The 19,588-nt window shown below is 48.9% G+C and overlaps 1 protein-coding gene across 1 annotated transcript in view; it reads right to left on the minus strand.

Annotated features, from left to right (window-relative positions):
- DGKD (diacylglycerol kinase delta) overlaps positions 1 to 19,588 on the minus strand; it is an 86,362-nt gene that overhangs the window by 29,117 nt on the left and 37,657 nt on the right. Inside the window, exons 3-10 of the mRNA XM_032753746.2 lie at positions 12,013 to 12,117; positions 11,597 to 11,729; positions 10,570 to 10,676; positions 10,040 to 10,165; positions 9,034 to 9,136; positions 8,136 to 8,298; positions 4,490 to 4,598; positions 718 to 857 (exon numbers count right to left, since the gene is read on the minus strand). Coding sequence (XP_032609637.1) covers positions 718 to 857; positions 4,490 to 4,598; positions 8,136 to 8,298; positions 9,034 to 9,136; positions 10,040 to 10,165; positions 10,570 to 10,676; positions 11,597 to 11,729; positions 12,013 to 12,117 — 986 coding nt within the window. The remainder of the gene's footprint in view (positions 1 to 717; positions 858 to 4,489; positions 4,599 to 8,135; positions 8,299 to 9,033; positions 9,137 to 10,039; positions 10,166 to 10,569; positions 10,677 to 11,596; positions 11,730 to 12,012; positions 12,118 to 19,588) is intronic.

Here is a 19,588-nt window from a genome sequence, read left to right on the forward strand (position 1 = left end):
GCCTTGAGATAAGATGCTGCTTCTGGGAGAAATGGATTTACCCTCCTCAAGAGAGCTGCAAATGGCTCAGCCAGCTGGCCCAGTGAGATGAGCATTTCACAGGCCCCAAGGCACACAGAGGAGGCCTGAAATGGTGGGGGCACTGCAAAACCACAACTGTGCTCAGAACTCTAGGCTTCTGGGAGCAACTAGGAAGGCTAGGAGGCATCTCATCAGCGCCCCATGTGCCACAGGCATGTGGTCAGTGAGTGCCAAGTGTGTCACTCGGAACAACAGTACCTCACTCAGGGAAAGTGTCACAGCGGCTTTAGGCACTAGAGGATAATTCCTCAAAACTTCTTCTGGGAACAGAATATAGGAAAATGAAACTGTTCAAGTAAGCGACAAGAAGCACTCTTCCGATGGGTATTAGATCTCGGGCTGAAGCAGCCAAAGACAGCGCAGCTGCCTTCTCCACGGCCCTGACACACTCAGGCTTGGCCTCCTGGGAAGACCGGATCATTCTAGGGCATGGCTGGTTCTTAACCTGTTTTGTTTTTATCCTTGTCATAATCTGACCAAATATCAAAGACTATCAGAATATATGCTCAGGTCAAATCTTTACAAATAATTTCAGAGGGCCCATGTTTTCCACAGACCCCAGGTTAAGAACACCTGGTCAAAGGGACCTGTCTCTCAAAGTCTCCTCAGATGGCACCGGAGCACATCCCCACTCACCTGTCCAGCATCTTGGTGCTGGCTCTCTCCAACTTCTCCAGGATCTGGGGGAGCTGGGTGTCGTCATCGCAGGCTGAGCCCCAGCCCAGCACTCGGGCCAAGTCGTTCCCTGTGCCGAGCGGCAGCACTCCAAGCTGACACTAAGGAAACACGGGGGAAGATGTGCAGGCAAACACCTGGGGGCAGGGGCCACCTCCCAGCCCGCAGCCCTCCTTGTCACCCACCATGAGGGTTACATCAGCAATGTGGGGATGTGACCTAAAACCATGCAGCTTACACATTATAGGGAGAGCCCACTGGAGGGGACAGATGGCATTTTCCTTGGCAATGAGACAGAAACGTGACTGCCCTTGAGATAAGATGCTGCTTCTGGGAGAAATGGATGAGCCACAGGTCCATCTCTCAGCTGTCATCACATCTTCATGGTCAGCCCCTCACACCCTCTCTGATCTGTCTCCCAAATCCCCCTGCTTCCCATTTTCACCACCATGATCGCAGCCCCAAGGAATCACTCTGATGCCTCGCTACCTGTCCCTCCATCCACTACAGCATCTCACTCACTAATGCCAAATTCTTCTTCCAAAAACATCACTAGTGTCACTTCTCTCCTCTAAATCCTATCCAAAAAGGGTGCCAGGACCATCCTCAGTCTGGAGGCCACCCTGGAACCTTGCCAGAGCTCAGCCTCTGTCCGCCTGCCTGCTGTTCCACGAAGAGACCTCATGTATTACTCAGGCCTCACCCTCCACCTGGATTCCCATCCCAGAGCTCCAATGAGATCCCACTACACCATTCCATTGCTTAGGAGGCCTCTTGAAACACCCACTGCCCAGAGCTCACCAGCCTTTGACTCTGACAACGCAGTGCCCACGGCCATGAAGGCCTGCAGTGGAGTGCGTGGGGAGGCGTTACTGTCCTTGAGGCAGGAAACCTGCCGTGGTCCAGCCTACAGCACCATACAGCCCTCTGCTCACCAGGTGCAAGTGACCATGCCTGAGGCCCTGCCGCCTGTGGGGACAGCAAACACCAGGGAAGGTCCTGCCTCACCAAGGGGACATCTGGCAGAGGGGGAGGCAGGAGCGAGCAGGCCAGGACACTGGAGGCGACACACTAGATGGAGAGAACCCAGCACTGAAGGGTGCCCAGAGGGTCTGAGGACTCCGCGAGGGCTTCCTGGAGCCTTAAAGGAAAAGGAGAGCAGCGCACAGCAGGCATGGATGGTGCTCCAGGCAGGGCGGAACCACACTGGGAGGGGCAAGGCAGAGCTCAGTGAAGAGGAGTACAGTGCGAGGAAACAGGAGGCAGACAGGCAGAGGAGCAAGCAGGAGGCAAAGCTGGGACTCTGGCAAACTCTCTTAAAGGTCTGGACTTTTCCCAGAAGCATCGTGCTTGGGGGGCGCACAGGCAGAAGTGCCCCGGGAAAGGCCGCCTGGGTGAGCTGCAGATGGACAGAGGCCAGGGTACTGTGGGTGGCAGGACCGAGGCCACAATTAGTGAGAAACAGGCAGGAGGAAGAGACGGAGGAACCAAGAACAACTGTCCAATTTCCTGGCTCAGACATCTAGATGGATGACATTTTCGGACTCGAAGGAAAGGAATGCAGGGTGAGGGCTGAACGTGGTGTTGTGTTGGAAACTCGCGGCACTAGGAGACATCCAGAGAGGCCCAAGGCTCAGCTATCAATTGAGGCGCCCCCAGGAGAGAGATGACAGCAGAAGCCCTGCAGGTTGCTGAGTGTTCCAAAAGTGAAGAAGGAGAGGCCCCAGCAAGGCTTTGAGGACACAGTGTTAAGGGAAGGGTAAGGAGGGAGAGGCCACCATGGAGCAGTAGCGGCCAGGAAGACAAAAAACCCCGAGGCAGCAGGGGCCCAGCGAGGGCATAGCCACCACGTCAGGTGTCAAAGAGAAGCAGGGGAGAGAAATGTGTGCTGACCCTGGCTGAACGTATGAAAATAAGCCACAAGGTCCCACTGTCTTCCTAACTAGTGACAATGAACTTGCAAATGATACACCAAATCAAAAATTAGAGTAGTCTATGCTAATCCACCACCAGGCGGCACCAGTTCTCCTCCTGAGCTGCTGGCCTCACGGCCGGAGCTGTCCAAGTCCACCCACCTGGAAATACCACCAAGTGAGCAGGGCTGGGTAGGGACCACAGAAGCACTGAAAAACACATCCACGTCACACAGAAGACTGAATTTTTTTAAAAAGGGGCCATAATAAACATAAGAAAATACAGATGCAAATCCTCCTAATCTTGGGGTGTAGGTAGCTGCAAATATGACAAGACGACAAAAATCATGAAAGAAAAGACCACCCCCAGAAAGGACGCTGAACTGACAAACGACACACCGGGAAAAAAATATCTGCAGTGACAGATAAAAAGTTAATATAACAATAATCCTCACACACCCATTTTTAAAGGAAAAAAAGGTGAACACTCAAAGAGAAAATGAGGCAAAAAAAACATAAACAGGTGATTTATTTAAAACTTCATAACCAACTGAGGAGGCGTTTGACTTCACCAGGAATTAAAGAGGTAAAGATCAGACATTTTTTGGTCTACTTAGCTGGACAAAAACTAAAGAGATGAACGGCTTGGACGGTGCACGGGGAAAGACAGCTTTAAGAGGCATCAGACATGGAAGCTGGCACAGCCCTGAGGAAAGGCAGTTTGTCAGCACATTTCAATACTTAAGCTTGGGTGCGCTCAGAGAGGAGACCACTGGGAAGTGATCACCGTGCTCACACATGGAGGTGAGCTGGCCCTGGGCTCCCGGGTGTGTCCAGTGGAAAACGACACACAGATGCCTACTTACAGACACAGGCACAAGGTGTCTGCAACATCTTAATTCGTGATTTTTTAAAAGCAGTAACAGGCCGGACGCGGTGGCTCACGCCTGTAATCCCAGCACTTTGGGAGGCCGAGGTGGGCGGATCACGAGGTCAAGAGATCGAGACCATCCTGGCCAACATGGAGAAACCCTGTCTCTACTAAAAATACAAAAATTAGCTGGGCGTGGTAGCGTGTGCCTGTAATCCCAGCTATTTGGGAGGCTGAGGCAGGAGAATCACTTGAACCGGGAAGGCAGAGGTTGCAGTGAGCCGAGATCGCACCACTGCACTCCAGCCTGGCGACAGAGCAAGACGTGGACCTCAAAAAATCAACAACAAAAGCAGTAACAGAATAGCCTGTTTAAATTACAACTGCATTGTGCATTTTATGTACTGTGATCAAGAGAGGTCAGAGATAGCAAAATGTTGGCACTGGCTGGATCACCTGGGGAGGCCGTGGCTAGGTGTGGAAATTAAGTGAATATATGAACATTTTTATATACAATCAGGAAAATCTATTTTTATTTTAATACAAAAAACTAAGTCCAATGAACCATGGCTCTGACTTGAGAAATTCAAGTATACTGCCGACCCCTTCTCAGAAGCAAGAGGCCTCAAGCCAAAAATTACCCAGTAAAGCAACAGCTCCACCCAGCCCTGCTCCCCATGTGGGTCCTTTGTGGGCAATTCTTTTCGTAGCTCCCTTCAGGGCCCCCTCATACATCATGGCCAGAGCCCCTGGGCCTCCATGATACCAGGGGGTGGCCCAGGCTCTCCCCTCTCTGCCCTGGCCACCAAACTGCACATTCCCCAAAACCACCAATGGTTTCTGGCCTGAGAACAGGTGCTCCGAGACGAACAGGAGCTGAGAGTGCATGATTTCCCTCTAACCTCCGCACCGTCTCTGCTCCTGGCTGGGCTCCCTCCTGTCCAGGTACCTGTTTATGAAGGTTGAGGCTGTCTATTTCGGAGAGGACCCAGCCAACACTTCCATCCCCGCCACAAACCAGAATCCGGAACGTGTCAAACTTCTGGAATAACCGTAAGCTGCAGAGAAAAGAGCAAGGCCGTGAAATAACGTCCATTCCACGGAACAAATGAAAGGCTTGTCAGTATGGGGCCAAAGGGCCACCTGTGCTCCTCATGGCTGACCTGCACCAGAAGCAGAGCACGCACAGGCTCTGCCACGTGACACCAGATGCCTACATGCCCCTCCACTCAGGGTCCACTTTGTCAAGGGGACGACAGCAGCACTGGGGTCCAGCCAACTGCTCCCACCAGGACCACGCCCCACCCAGCGACAAGACCACTCAGCTTGGTGAGCCACTGCACCCTCCGCAGACATCACAGGCTCGGTGGTGGGCCAAAACTGCATCCCCTTCCAGGCTCACGGGCACAGCCTTCCATGGCCCCTGCCCATGTGAGCCCACCCTGAGTCACTGTCCCTGCCCCATCCACATGTGGCCCCTGCCAGCCTTCCCAGCATGCCCTCTGGGCTGCCTGCATCACCCTGCACCGTCAGCCTTGGCACTCCCCAGCCCTGGGCTGCAGTCTGGCTTCCGCCTTGGCCCTTGTTCTGGTCACCCTGGAGCCCCAGGCTGCCTGACCTGCTGCGGGCTGCATGTCCCCACTGCAGCACATATGCCTGGGCCCACTCAGTCCTCCGGTGATGTGACCCATGCCTCCTACCCTCCTAACTCCTCGGTTTCCTTCCTGGGCTCCCCGTCAACCTGCCCCTGCCCAGCAGCGTCCCCACTCAGGACACCACTGCGGCGTCTGCTCACTCCTCACCCTCTTCCTGTGTGACCATGTCCAGTTTGTTTCAAGGACCACACAGGTGACTCTGGATCAACAGCCCCCAAGCCACTCCTGAAAGCCAACACTTGCACCTGTCCTCCAGAACACACCAGTCTGGTATCCCAGGGCACCTCCAACGGGACACATCCCTACTCGGAGAATGGTAGCATGACCACCAACCCAGTCCAGAGGCCAGACCCGCCCCCTCTCAGCCTGCAGCCGACCCAGCCCCTCCTGGCAGCCTCTCCTCCACACCCACCCCAGCCACCCGCTCAGGTCACCACCGTGCTCTCGCAGAGTCCCACAGGAGCCTCAGTCACCTCGACACCCTTCCTGAAAGCTCCCCACGTGAGTTCCAGGAAGATCTTTCTAAAACACGAGCCTGGCCATGGGCCTTGCTTTATGAGGCTGCCCCTTGTTTGCAGGAAGGAGCCAAACCTCTTGGCCAGCACCTGCAGCCCTCCCCGACGGCAGGTGCCACCTTTCTGCTGCTGCCTGGCCTGGCCCCGCTGCATTCCCTCTTGCCTTGCCTCTGCACAAGCGGTGCCCTCAGCCCAGAAGCCTTCCCGCCTCCCTGCAGCCATCAGAACACTCCTCAGATGCCAGCTCGGGGAGACGTGGAAGGATGCCCAGTTTGACTTGCGACCCCACCCCACCCCTGCGTTCCCAGAGAAGCTGCGTCACCCCACTGAAGTGCCGGGGGACCCTGCGTGTGCTCCTACCCATTCCCTGCATCTGCACTCCCTGCCTGGCTGACCTGCACACCCTGCCTCGAGCTCAGTGTCTGACCCAGAATGAGTGCTCAGAAGACAGGCAGGCATAGGTGATGCGGCACCAAGCCCAGGCTCCACACAGAACACTGACACCTGTAAGGCCCCCTGCTCTCGGGAGAAGAGGTGACAGGTCAAGGCCAGGAACTAGAATATGAAGCAGTAGCTCCAGATTCTGCTGTGAGCTGTGTGAGATGAGCTGCTTCCAGAAATGGTAAATGATGACTCAACTCCCCTTAACGCCGCTGTGGGGGCTTCCTAAATCATCCCATCTCATACTTAACTCCCACTATGAAACACGGGGTTTTGCTTGCACACCAAATATTTCGTTATTCTCGAGTTCAGCTGTGTAGCCTGCCCTGCCCACAGCCATTTCAAAGCATTCCTCCAACACCCCTGGTACCATGTTTAATAACAACCTCAGCCTGCTTGGTACATTGTGATAACAGATGTATTCTACCTCCACTTTCCCCACTTTTTAACTAAAATTATTTCTTTGCCAGGCAGTGTAATCCAACACTTTGAGAGGTCGAGGCAAGAGGATCACTTGACTCCAGGAGTTTGAAACCAACCTGGACAACACAGTGAGACCACTCTGCAAAACATTTTAAAAGTTTTGTGAGGCTCAATAAAACATTTAAAAAAAAATTAGCTGGGCACAGTGGTACACACCTGTAGTCCCAGCTACTCAAGAGGCTAAGGCAGGAGGGTGGTTTGAGCCCAGGAGGTTGAGGGTGGTTTGAGCCAGGATTGCACCAGTGCACTCAGCCTGGGTGACCTAGTAAGACTCTGTCTCAAAAAATAGTAAAATTAAAATTAAAATGTCTTGATCAGCCTACTAGTGAATGCAATCCTCCACCATTCAGATAAGAAGTCTTTCTACAGAAAATGTGGGAGTACTGCCTTTGCGGAAGCAGGCTGGAGTGCTGCCATCTGCAACTCCTCCCCGGCTGTGCCTGGCTGTGAGTGGGGACGAGCAACACAGAAGACACCCAGAGGACCAACGACGAGCAGTGTGTTCCTCTTACCCTGGCATGTTCGCCAAGGGCACACAGGGAGCTGGCCGAGGTTCACATCAGAGTAGCCCCTGGCTCCTAATACACAGACCCCACTGACTCCTCCCAGAGAAATATAGGCCAGACCACAGGTTCTGCAGGCACTTCCCACTACGAGTATCCTGGACAATCTCCGGCAGTGCTGGCAAGTCCTCTTAGAGCTCCGACCTGGAACTGATGCTTCCAAAGGAAGAAATTCGTTCAATGGCAAAATTCACAAAAGCAAACGTTTTCTACAAACTTATGAAAAGTACAAAACTACAAAGAACACACATTGGCTCTCCAGCAAGAGAGGAACAGTCTAATCTCTGTGCTGCTGATGAACAGTGGAAATCGCTCCGGCCCAACACCGCCCTTGTGTGTTCCTGCCTTGCAACACCTGCACACCGAGCAGCCTCCTGTGCCTCTCAGCAAACACTCCTCCTGGCCTCCCTGCAGGACAGCTTCTTCCTCAATGCTAGGCAGCCGTTACAAAGAAGGAGTCATGCCAGGAAAATACACCCACAGATAGATAGATTAGATAGAATAGATAGATAGATAGATAGATAGATAGATAGATAGATAGATAGATAGATAGATAGATAGATAGATAGATAGATAAAAATAAATTAAAAAATGAAAGAAAATACAACCACAACGTTGTATGCAGACACATACAGAAGGCATTTGTGCAATGGCAGGTAAAGAAGAATCCTGATTGGCTCAAAAGATGCATGTGCATGGGTGTGTGTACATTGGTGTATGTACGTGTGTGCACGCGCACACTGTGTTCAAAGTTGGAAGGCCATGCACCTCTATTAAGAGTGGGCACCTCTGCAAGTGCAATTTAGGAAGGAAGCAGTTCAACTTTTCTTTCCTATTTAAAACTTCGTGTCTTTGATCTTTTTTTTTTTTTTAACAAGCACACACCATCTACACAATTTTTAAAACTCCAAGAAAGATATATTTTACAAGCTTCCTACCCGAGGTGTGGGCCTCCGTTCATGAGGTCGAAGACCTGGGCGGGGTTTAGCAGCTGTTTGAATCTTCTGAGGAACTTCACACCCTGGTTGTCCCCACTTTTTGAATTGACGAAGACCAACAGTGGGCTTGTGCAAGACGGAGGACAGCTCGCCTTCCAGAACCCTGGACGCAAGAATTAACAGAAGAAAAAATATAGGCCACGGAAGACGCTGAGGGCACCACTGATGAAATCAGCAGCAGCAGACCCCCCAAAGGACACACACCTGACACGTGCACACCTATAAGTCAGCAGGAGGTCAGCAAACAGTTCCCCACAGCCACTCTCCATGTGTGAGGCCGGGAGCCCCATCCATCTGACCTCACATTCACAAGGTGTCTAAATGCCACCTTTCTGCTGTCTTCTCTTCTTGATCTCCTCTGAGCCATGTACCCCACATCCCCCCTTCCATCAGTACTTGTCAACAGGTGACACCATGTCCCAGCCAGACATGAGAGCAGCTACAAGCCAGTGTGCCAGCATGTGCTAGGCAGAGATGGAGCACAGCTTCAACAGCTCATGACGGAGAAGGCCCCTGACCTGGGTTCCACTCAACAACATCACCTCCACGTCAAGCACCAGGCTTGGGTCTCAGGCCTGTCTAAGCCTGGGTGCCACTCAACAGCATCACCTCCACGTCAAGTGCCAGGCTCGGGTCTCTGGCCCATCTAAGGGCAATGCTGTAGAATCAGGGCGCCGTGTGCCGCTCTGTGCAACTCCTCCAGCACCCCCCACAGCTGTGCCTGACCTCTTGCTGACATCTCACCAAGATAACCAACTCCAGAGCTGGAGAGGAGAAAGTGCGTGGAGAAGGAAGCGTGTGGGCGTGCATGAGAAGGATGAGCATGTGTGGTACCCACCATCGGAGTCGATGCTGTTGAGAGCCGTGGGTGGGATGACTGACACTTTGCACAGGCCAAGTGGGCACTTGGTCAGCAAGGATTCTTTACACGATGTGTGAACCTGAAACAAGAGTCCCCCCATCACCAAAGGTCACTGGCTTCCTTCACACACACCAGAAATCCTCCTGCCCTGTAGCTGATGAGCTGCCGTGGGGGAGGCAGGCGATTTCAGAGCTGGGCTGGCCTGCTCCCATCGGGGGCCCCGGGACCTGGCTTTGCACTTGAGAAGGCCTAACATGGGAACACCAGGCAGAAGCCAGTCAAGGTTCACACCGTGTGAGCTACAGTCCTGTACCCAACCTTCTGGCCCTTTGACCACAGCTACCTCAAACTTTCAGGACGAGGGTGAGGGCTTCTGGGGCCATGTGCCTCTATGTGTCCCCTGTGTCTTGGCTTCCTCCTGGCAGCCCGATGTGCTAGGCAAGTGACTGCAGCAGCCACTTCACAATGACCAACCCAGAAGCAAGTACATGGAGGTTCCCTGAGTCTCTCCCTGGAAGCATATCTCACCACCCAGAGCAACAATGAGACCCAGGACCTGGCAGGAGGCCACTGGGCTGCACCCTTCCACATGGCTGTGCTCACTGTAAACACTGCCCAGAGCCAACGCCGCTCCGAAGGGCCTCTACAGCTTTCCTGCTTCCACACCACAGAGGTGGCCAGCTCAACTGTCCCAGGTGACCCCTCACAACCCAGCTACAGTGCCGTATGATGTGGGGTGACATCTGTCATAACAATACACATCTGCATGTGTCTAAAGGCAGGAATAAATTCAAAAGGAAGAAATACCCCAAAACACAGCTAAGAAGGAGAATGACCCACAGTTCAAAACCCACTCTCAGCCAGAGGGGCCTCTGGGATTAATTTACCAGGATCCAGCAGATCATGTGGAGCCACAAGGCCCGCATGGGCACAACAGCGAGCAGGCCCTCCCCTCCAGCCCGGGCGCAGGGCCCACACTCACCATGGCCTTGCACCAGAGGCAGCGCCAGTCCTGCAGGCGCAGCACACTGCCACAGGTCTTGTCGCACACAGTGCACTTGGCGCTCACAGGTAGGTTTCCTTCCAACCACTGGTGGGGCATTGCGATCTGCAACCAAACAGAGGCACGCACTAAGGACGCTCCCAAGGTTCCACGTCCAGGGCAGCCAGGAGCCCTCAGATGGAAATGCTCGTTGTGAACTCAGCCAAGGCATTCTTCCCAGAACAAGCTCCTTCCCTCATAGCCAGTGAGGGAAGGGAGGGCAGGGCCTGTGAAGTACCATCTACCCACAGCACCTGTCGGAGGTGCAAACAAGACTCACAGAGACAGGATGGAGCTCGGGGGTGCGACAACCACACGGAGACCGCATGTAATTTCCACTGTGCCACCCAATGCCAGTGTGACCATCTCAAATGAAACAGTGGCGGGGAGGGCAGGGAGGAGGCTTGCATGGGGCCATGCAGGTGGGGGACCCTGGCTCAGGGCCCCACGGGTGGTATTTCTTAACATACCCCATCTGCATCTTCAATGATGTCCTTCCCGATCGAGGCCAGTGTGGTCCACTTGCAGTTATTGGTTGCACGCACAGCACAGCGCTTGTGGGCCTTAAATTTGCACACTGTGAGAGAAGGGGCACATGAGCCTACAAGCTGTGTCTGTGCCAGGAGCTTTCCATGCTGAGCAGTGTTGTGAGAACCATCCAGCTCCAGAAAAGTCAAGGAAGGAACCAATGGCACTCCCATTTTATAAGTGAACTACTGTGACACGCTTAGAGGCTGATGGCGGTGGGACCGGCGGCAGCAGGGAAAGCTGGGGATCAGTAAACTTTCTGTAACAGGCCACAGAGTGAGCAGTGGAGACTCTGCAGGTCGCAACCAGCTTCCGTCACCACTATTCAACTCTGTCATGTAGCACAAAAGCAGCCAAAGACAATATTTTTTTACGGACACAAATTTGAATTTCATGTAATTTTCATGTGTCACAAAATATGATTCTTCTTTTGATTTTTTCCAATCATTTAAAAATTTAAAAGCCAGTCTGAAGCATGGGAGCTGTACAAAAACAGGCAGAGGCAGGGTGTGGTCCAGGCTATAGCTAACAAGCCCTGCTCTAGCCCATTGCTTTTGCCACCAGGCTGGATGCCCCTGCCCAAACCCTGCAGCCCTGACCTCAAAGTCTGTAACACACTTTCAGTCCATATATGCACAGCCCCGTTTCCCCGGCTGCAGAGTGTGAGACACAGGGGCCGACCACTGTTCCTTCAGTGCCTTTCCCTCTGTGTGCTCTAGGCTTCCCGTTTCTCCTTTTGCCACCCACCGCTTCCCTTCTTTTCACTCTGAGCACTATAAAAAATGATTTATCAAGGACTCTTCGGCAGGTAAAATGGACAAGAATGGCATCATAGAAATCGCTGTGCCCTTGACTGACTGCATGGGTGACAATGGCTTATTTATGGTGACTGGGTTTGGATTTCCAAGGCTTTATCAAGTAAAATACCAGGCCACCTTTCCTGACAGAGTAACAAACGCACATCCGTACCCTCGCAGGACAGCCCGTGCGACGTGACCCCAGACAGAGCCTCACGGCACACATTGCAGTAGGTCGGCCTCGCATGGGAACAGGCGTACCAATTGTGCATCCCTGAGAAGTGGTCCATGCTGTACTGGGTGGGCTGGAAGAACGAAACCAAGATGGCAAAGATAAGACTTCTCTTTTAAATTGTTAAATGCAGTAACATGGACAAGATTAAACAAAGTATCCAAGAGAGGCGAGGAGGAAGGTTTGTAAGGACAGGTCTGCCGCGAGGACAAGCAATAAGCTTTAACTGTATAAAGAACATGCTAAGAATGTGAGCTCCAGACTGTGGGTCCGCACGTGGGAGACACTCAGACAGCAGACACTGGGGTGAGGGAGGCAACAGGAGGCATTTGGAGAAGGGTATTTTCTTTTTTAACCTCAAAGTGCTCCCTGTTCTGCACAGTCTTTAATGCTGCAATCCAATCTTCCATTTCTTTTCTGTTATCAGCACACAAGATGAGCTTCCTGCATGGAGTTATGACCTAGAGAAAGAAACAGGTTCAACAGATCCATGAACAAAAGGCAAGTGCTGATAGCGATGAATGCTTTCTTAAAACCGACCTCACATAGACATAAAAATTACTATTTCATTCAGGTATTCACACTGAACCGAAAACAAAAATGTTATCAAGGATCACTAAAAATTAAAAATAAGAATGTTCTCAAACCAAAAAGACAGTGAGATTTAGTTTTTATATGTTCATCAGCAATCAATTTAAGTGGACATTTATAATTGCTTGCTACTTAGACACAGTAGTAAGCCCCAGGAAATAAAAAAGGAAGTAACAACTGTTGTTTTCCAAACAGTGGAAGACACAGTTGCTACTGCTTCAGGGAGCCCACAGTGATGGCCAGCATTTGAACAGTTGAGGGAAGTCTGCTCAGCTGTAAGTCTAGAATACCATGAGCATGTATCAAATATAAATGTTCTTGCAGAAAACCTCAATATCAGACTCGGCAGGACCTGAACAACTTGACTGGAAATAAAGTTGTGACCTGGTAATAATCAACAAATGAAAATGATATCCATAATATATAAAGAGTTCTTATCAATCAGTAGAAAAAAATCTTCCTGATATAAAAAAGGCTATGAACTTGCATTTCACAAAAGAAATACATCGACATTCTATTTTTATTTTTTTTGTGGGTACATGGTAGGTATATGTATTTATGGGGCATATGAGACACTCTAATACAGGCAGAATAATCACAGAGTAAATGGGGTATCCATTGCCTCAAGGATTTATCCTTTCTCTGTGTTATAAATAATCCAAGTATACTCTGAGTTATTTTTAAATGTACAGCAAATTATTAACTGTTGTCACCCCATTGTGCTATCAAATACAGATCTCGTTTATTCTAACTACATTTTTGTACCTATTAACCATCCCCCCAGCCCCACCACCCTTCCCAGCCTCTGGTAACCATCAATCTACTGCCTATCTCCATTAGTTCAACTGTTCTCTCTTTTTTTTTTTTTTTTAGCTCCCACAAATAAGTAAGAACATGTGAAGTTCGTCTTTCTGTGCTTGGCTTACTTCACTTAAGTGTCCTCCTGTTCCATCCATGTTGTTGCAAATGACAGGATCTCATTCTTTTTCATGGCTGAATAGTACTCCATGTGTATATGTACCACATTTTCTTTATCCATGTGTCTGTCGATGAACACTTAGGTTGCTTCCAAATCTTGGCTATTGCGAATAGTGCTGCTATAATCACAGGAGTGCAGACATCTCTTCAATACACTGATTTCCTTTCTTTTTGGTATATACCTAGCAGTGGGATTGTTGGATCGCACAGGAATTGTATTTTTGCTTTTTTGAGGAACCTCCTGTTCTCCATAGTGGTTGTACTAATTTACAATCCTACCAGCAGTGTACAGTTCCCTTTTCTCCACATCCTCGCCAGCATTTGTTATTGCCTGTCTTTTGGATAAAAGTCACTGTAACTGGGGTAAGACATTATCTCATTGTAATTTTTATTTGCATTTCTCTGATGATCAATGATATTGAGCACTTTTTCATATACCTACTTGCCATATGTATGTCTTCTTTTGAGAAATGTCTACTTTTCCTATTTTTTAAGTGGATGATTATATTTTTTCCCTTTTGAATTATTTGAGCTCCCAATTTATTCTGGTTATAATCCCTTGTCAGAGGAATAGTTTGCAATTTTTGTCTTGTTTTGTCTTGTTTTTTTGAGACAGAGCCTCACTCTGTCACCCAGGCTGGAGTGCAGTGGCACAATCTCGGCTCACTGCAAACTCCGCCTCTTGGGTTCATGCCATTCTCCTGCCTCAGCCTCCCGAGTAGCTGGGACTACAGGTGCCCGCCACCATGCCCAGCTAATTTTTTGTATTTTTAGTAGAGACAAGGTTTCACTGTGTTAGCCAGGATGGTCACGATCTCCTGACCTTGTGATCCGCCCACCTTGGCCTCCCAAAGTGCTGGGATTACAGGCGTGAGCAACCACGCCCGGCTAATTTTTTGTATTTTTAATAAAGACGAGGTTTCACCGTGTTAGCCAGGATGGTCACGATCTCCTGACCTTGTGATCCACCCACCTTGGCATCCCAAAGTGCTGGGATTACAGGCGTGAGCCACCGCGCCTGGCAGTTTGCAAATATTTTCTCCCATTCTGTAGGCTGTCTCCTCACTTTGTTGACTGTTTCCTTTGCTGTGCAGGAACTTTTTAACTTGTTAAAAAGAGGAGCTTTTTTCACTGCTTTTTTCCTGCATTGCTAATGCAGGAGCGTTAACCATTTGTCCACTTTTTGCTTTGGTTGCCTGTGCTTGTGGGAATTACTCAAGAAACCTTTGCCCAGTCCAGCGTCCTAGAAAGTTTCCCCAATGTTTTCAGTTTCATAGTTTGAGGTCTTAAAGTCTTTAATCCATTTGGATTTGATATTTGCATATGGCAAGAAATAGGAGTCTAGTTTCATTCTTCTGCATATGGATAACCAGTTTTCTCAGCACCACGTATTGAAGAGACTGTTCTTTCCTCAGTATATGTTCTTGGTATGTTTGTCAAAAATGTGTTCACTGTGGATCTATGAATTTATTTCTGGGTTCTCTATTCTATTCCATTGTTCTGTGTCTGTTTTTATGCCAGCACCACGCCTTTTGGGTTAGTACAGCTCTGTAGTATAATGTGAAGTCAGAAAATGTGATTCCTCCAATTTTTCATCAGGAGAATTTTGGCTATTCTGGGTCTTTTGGCTATTCTGGATCCATATAAATTTTAGAATTATTTTTTCCATTTCTGTGAAGAATGTCATTGGTATTTTAATAGGAATTGCACTGAATCTGTAGATTGCTTTGGGTAATACGAACATTTTCACAATGTTGATTCTTCCAGTCCATGAACGCGGAGTATCTTTCCATTTTTTGTGTGTTCTCTTCCATTTCTTGCATCAATGTTTTGTAGTATTCATTGTAGAAATCTCTCACTTCTTCAGTTAATTCCTAGGTATTTTATTTGCAACTACTATAAATGGCATTACTTTCTTGATTTCCATATTGTGCACTGTTGGTACATACAGAAATGCTACTGAGTTTTGCATATTGATTTTGGATCCTGCAACTCTACTGAATTTTATCAGTTTTAATAGTTTTTTTTGGTGGGGTCTTTAGGTTTTTCCAAATGTAAGATCACATCATCTGCAAGCAAGGATAATTTGACTTCTTCCTTTCCAATTTGGATGCCCTTTATTTCTTTTTTTGTTGTTGTTTGATTGCTCTAGCTTGGACTTCCTCACAGAAGAAATACAAAATGGATAATAAGCAAGTAAAAAGCTGCTTAATCACTCTAGTCATCAGAGAATGCAAATGAAAATAGCAATCTATTTTTTGCCCATGGGATTGGCAAAGTTTTAAAAGATGACTATCCAGTACTGACAAACGTGGGGGAAAAAGAGTTCTCCTCAAGTACTGACAGGAGGTAAACAGGATATAAACTTTTTAGAGAAAAAATTGATAGTGTATATCAAAATTTTCAAGGGTCATAACCTTTTACTTAATTTTGTTTTATAATGATTATATTACACCGATGGAGTTCCAAAGTCAAATCTACAGACAAGGTAGATTCAGAAATCTAGCTTTTATATCTCTCCCCTCTATCTTGGTTCCCATAGGTTGCTTTGCCAAAAAGAGAGAGAGAGAGAGAGACAGAGAGAGAGAAAGAGAGAAAGTACGGTTTCTCCTTCCATTTTTAAGATACATGCAAACATGTATATCATATTGTCCCCTTTGTCAACAGTAACATGGACACTTTTCTCCACCTTTGCCTTTCCATTTAATTACATATCCCGGCCATCACTCCTTAGCAATATCCAGGGCTTCCTCATTCTTTCAGCAGTGGCACAGTACTCCACTGTATAGGACTCAGCCAGCGCCCTATGAATGGGAATTCTGTGCTGTTTAAAATTCTTTTGCTATTTCTCATAGTGTTGCCATGAATTATCTTTACAAGGATCTTTTCCTGTTTTTACCAGTGTATCTCTCGGGTAAATTCCTAGAAGTAGAACTGTCCTGACAAAGAGTAAATGCACATGTAATTTTGCTAGCTATTGCCAAATTATTCCCACAGGGGTTGTACCATTTTGCATTCTCACCAACAGTGTTAGGAAAATGCTTGCTTCCCCATGGATTCGAAAACAAAATATGTTATTTAACTTTTAGATTTCGGCACATCTCATAGCTTTAATTTACATTAAGAAGACCCAATTTAGGAATACCCAATTTAAATTATTAAATGACCACGTTTCTGGCTCAGAAACCGTAGAAAGTGCTTTACAGGGAGATTCTGCAGTGACTAAGTTTCACCGCAGAGGAGATAAATGGAACTGGGTCACCAGTGCATAGTTTGCATCTTCTTCCACATATCCTGGGTTGGTAGGAGAACACCTGGGGCCAGGTTGGGTGTGGGAAGCAGCAGAGCTGGGAGAGAGTGAGGGCGAAGGAGAGATAGCAAAGGCAGGCCCGGAGGGGCCATGTGCCTTCTGCCCTGCTGCTGTTCAAGCTTGAGAGCACCATAAACAGCCCCTCTCCCTCCAGAGGACACCCCCTGGCTCAGCAGATGCTTGCCAGGTGTCTCCTCTAGACTGGGGATTCTGAGAACATGGTGAGCAAAGCTCCTCCCCTCACAGAACTCACAGTGGGGAGAGGCAGGCAGATCATTATTTCCCACACTGACTCAGCCATGAAGACAACAAAGTGGGCCCTGAGAGTGGGACTCAGGCAGTCTCTGGACAGCCACTCAGGGACGGTCATGGGAGACCGGGAGCTGCCAAGGCCGAGTGGGTGCATCAGTCATCGGCACCAACCCCGTCTACCTATCAAGTCTGAGCACACGTCCCTAACTGTTCACCCTGGGTGAGTTTTAATATTTGAACACTTTTGTCAGCATAGTAAATATAGCAAGAGAAAGATAATATACCTTATTTTGCATAACTTGGGGATTATATTAGGAGTCATGCAACAGGATATTTATAGAAGACAACAAGGAGATGTTTTAGGTCCTGAGTCTACTACTCCCACGGCAGCCTTTACGAGCTGAAGTGCCAACTATGCTCCAGAACTCAGCCACAGCGTTTGAGAAGACGGATCTTTGGGCCCACCTGACCCACACACTGAAGGAGAGGGTGTACTAGAATTGCTTTGTGGATATTGGGCACTACTAGGCAGCAAATTATAGACAAAAGCATTAGGTTTAAAGACAGTGAGTTAATGATACAAGTGACCAATGGCATCATTGCCTTCACCTGTGCTATCGTTTGCAGCCAATAAACACTGAGCAACAGATAAATGTCAGAGAACCTGGGTTTTGGCTTCTGAGGAAAAAACAGAACAACAACAACAACAAAAAAATTCTTATTTGTGCCTGTTCTGTTGTGAAGAAGCCTGAGACAGACCCAGATCTGAATCCTACCCTGGCCACTGATAAATTTGGGAAATGGGGGCAGACCTTCTTTGCTTCTCGTCAAGAAAGGTGATGCTAGAAGCAACCTGCAGGGCTGTGGTGGGACTGAACAGGACCAAATGTGCACAGGGCCTGGCACATTCCCTGAGTCTGAAGCCCTTGCTAGCTGTGTAACTTAGAGCAGGTGCTTCTCCGCCCTGTGCCTCCACTGCCCTATCTGAAAACTGGAGCTATTAAGAGCAGTCTCGCATCCTAGCCTTGTTGTTGTGAGGTGCCAGTTGGTGCAACCTGACAATGTTCTGGGCACTGTCACTATCAGTGCTACCTCGGGGTCGAAGCCCTCAGCTTTGATGTCATCATTTGACACTGCTGAGACCCCTTTCCCATGTGGGCATCTTTCTTGAGACTGCTCTGGTGTCAACAGTCCACTCTCCCAAACCACAAGAAATGTCACAGAAGAGTCCCACCAAGTAAGTCAGAATCCATCCTTCTTAGCTGCCCACAGAGGAGACACAACTGGGCCTGCCTTCTCTATGTCAGTCCCCAGCTGCACACAGGAGATTTGCCATGACTCACACTTCCATGCCATGCCTCCATCTTCTCAGCACACCCCTCCTAGTGAGCTCCAGCCCCTACACCAGCCAGCAGGCACCCCTTAGGCAAGGGCCTGCCTCCTCCTCCTCTGGCTCCCCTCCTACTCCTGCTCCCCTAACACCAGCCACAGCCCAACCCCTGGTAGGTGAGGGTGAGTCTCTTCGGGAGACTGATTCTGGGGGATGTTCTGAGCAGCACTTCCTATTCAATCCCTTGATTTGGGAGACAGTATGGGTAGGAAGGACCCAGGTGAGAATGCAGGGGCTAGATACGGGCCCTCAGGCTATGCCTTCCTGGCTGCTCACCCCACCCACCAGGGCAGGTGGCAGGCTGCAGGGAGATGCTCTAATGAATACTAAGAGCATCCCTATGTCTGGACTGCAGCCAGTATCATAACTACTGGCAACCAAGGAATGGTGTAAAAAAGCTGAAACTATCTCCAAAATCCAGCCTTCACAAAGAAAAGACTTTGGAGACTAAAAGATGGCTCATATTTTTCAAGCAAATGTATAAAGTAAGAAACGGTTCACACCCCTGAATCAACTTAAAAGATAATTGCAGATCAAAAGCAGGGCAATAAGGCTGGGCGCAGTGGCTCACGCCTGTAATCTCAGCACTTTGGGAGGCCGAGGCAGGTAGATCACTTGAGGTTAGGAGTTCGAGACCAGCCTGGCCAACATGGTAAAACCCCATCTCTAACTAAAAATACAAAAAATAGCTGGACGTGGTGGCGTGCACCTGTAATCCCAGCTACTTGGGAGGCTGAGTTGGGAGGATCGCTTGAACCTGGGAGGTAGAGGTTGCAGTGAGCCAAGACTGCACCACTGCACTCCAGCCTGGGCAACAGAGTGAGACCCTGTCTCAAAAAAAAAAAAAAAAGGGCAATAAACTGAACTCGATAGGACAAATAAATGACATCCCAGGGATTCAAAAGGCCAGGCTACAGGACGTCCCACCAAGAGAAGGAGCAGAACTGCATCAGAGGTGACTGCATGAAAACCTACACACTGGAGAGAGAAAATATCTTCAGATCTTGATGCTTGATGACTGGAGAAAGAAACGTGATGTCACAGAGGAGGAGAGGATAAAATGGTGAATGCATGTCTCACAGAATCCTGAGGCAGGCTAGAACAGCCATAGACAGATTTGAATTTTTACACACCTGCTGGAATTCTCTTGAAGGTTAACAGAACTCAAAAATCAGTAACAGCAGACAAACTAATAGTAAAATGGATGAAAGACTTGAATAGTTATTTCACAAATGGCCAATAAAGCACCTGACCTGGTGCTCAATTTGATTAGTCATCAGGGAAGTACAAATTAAAGCCACAAGGTGATACATCTCTCACAATGGCTGAGCCAAAATATTATCAAGTGCTGGTGACAGTGCAATTTGGTGCAACTACTTCAGAAAACAGCTGAACTCATATATACCCTGTG

The sequence above is a fragment of the Hylobates moloch genome, unplaced genomic scaffold, assembly GCF_009828535.3.
Source record: "Hylobates moloch isolate HMO894 unplaced genomic scaffold, HMol_V3 SCAFFOLD_1, whole genome shotgun sequence".
NCBI lineage: Eukaryota > Metazoa > Chordata > Mammalia > Primates > Hylobatidae > Hylobates > Hylobates moloch.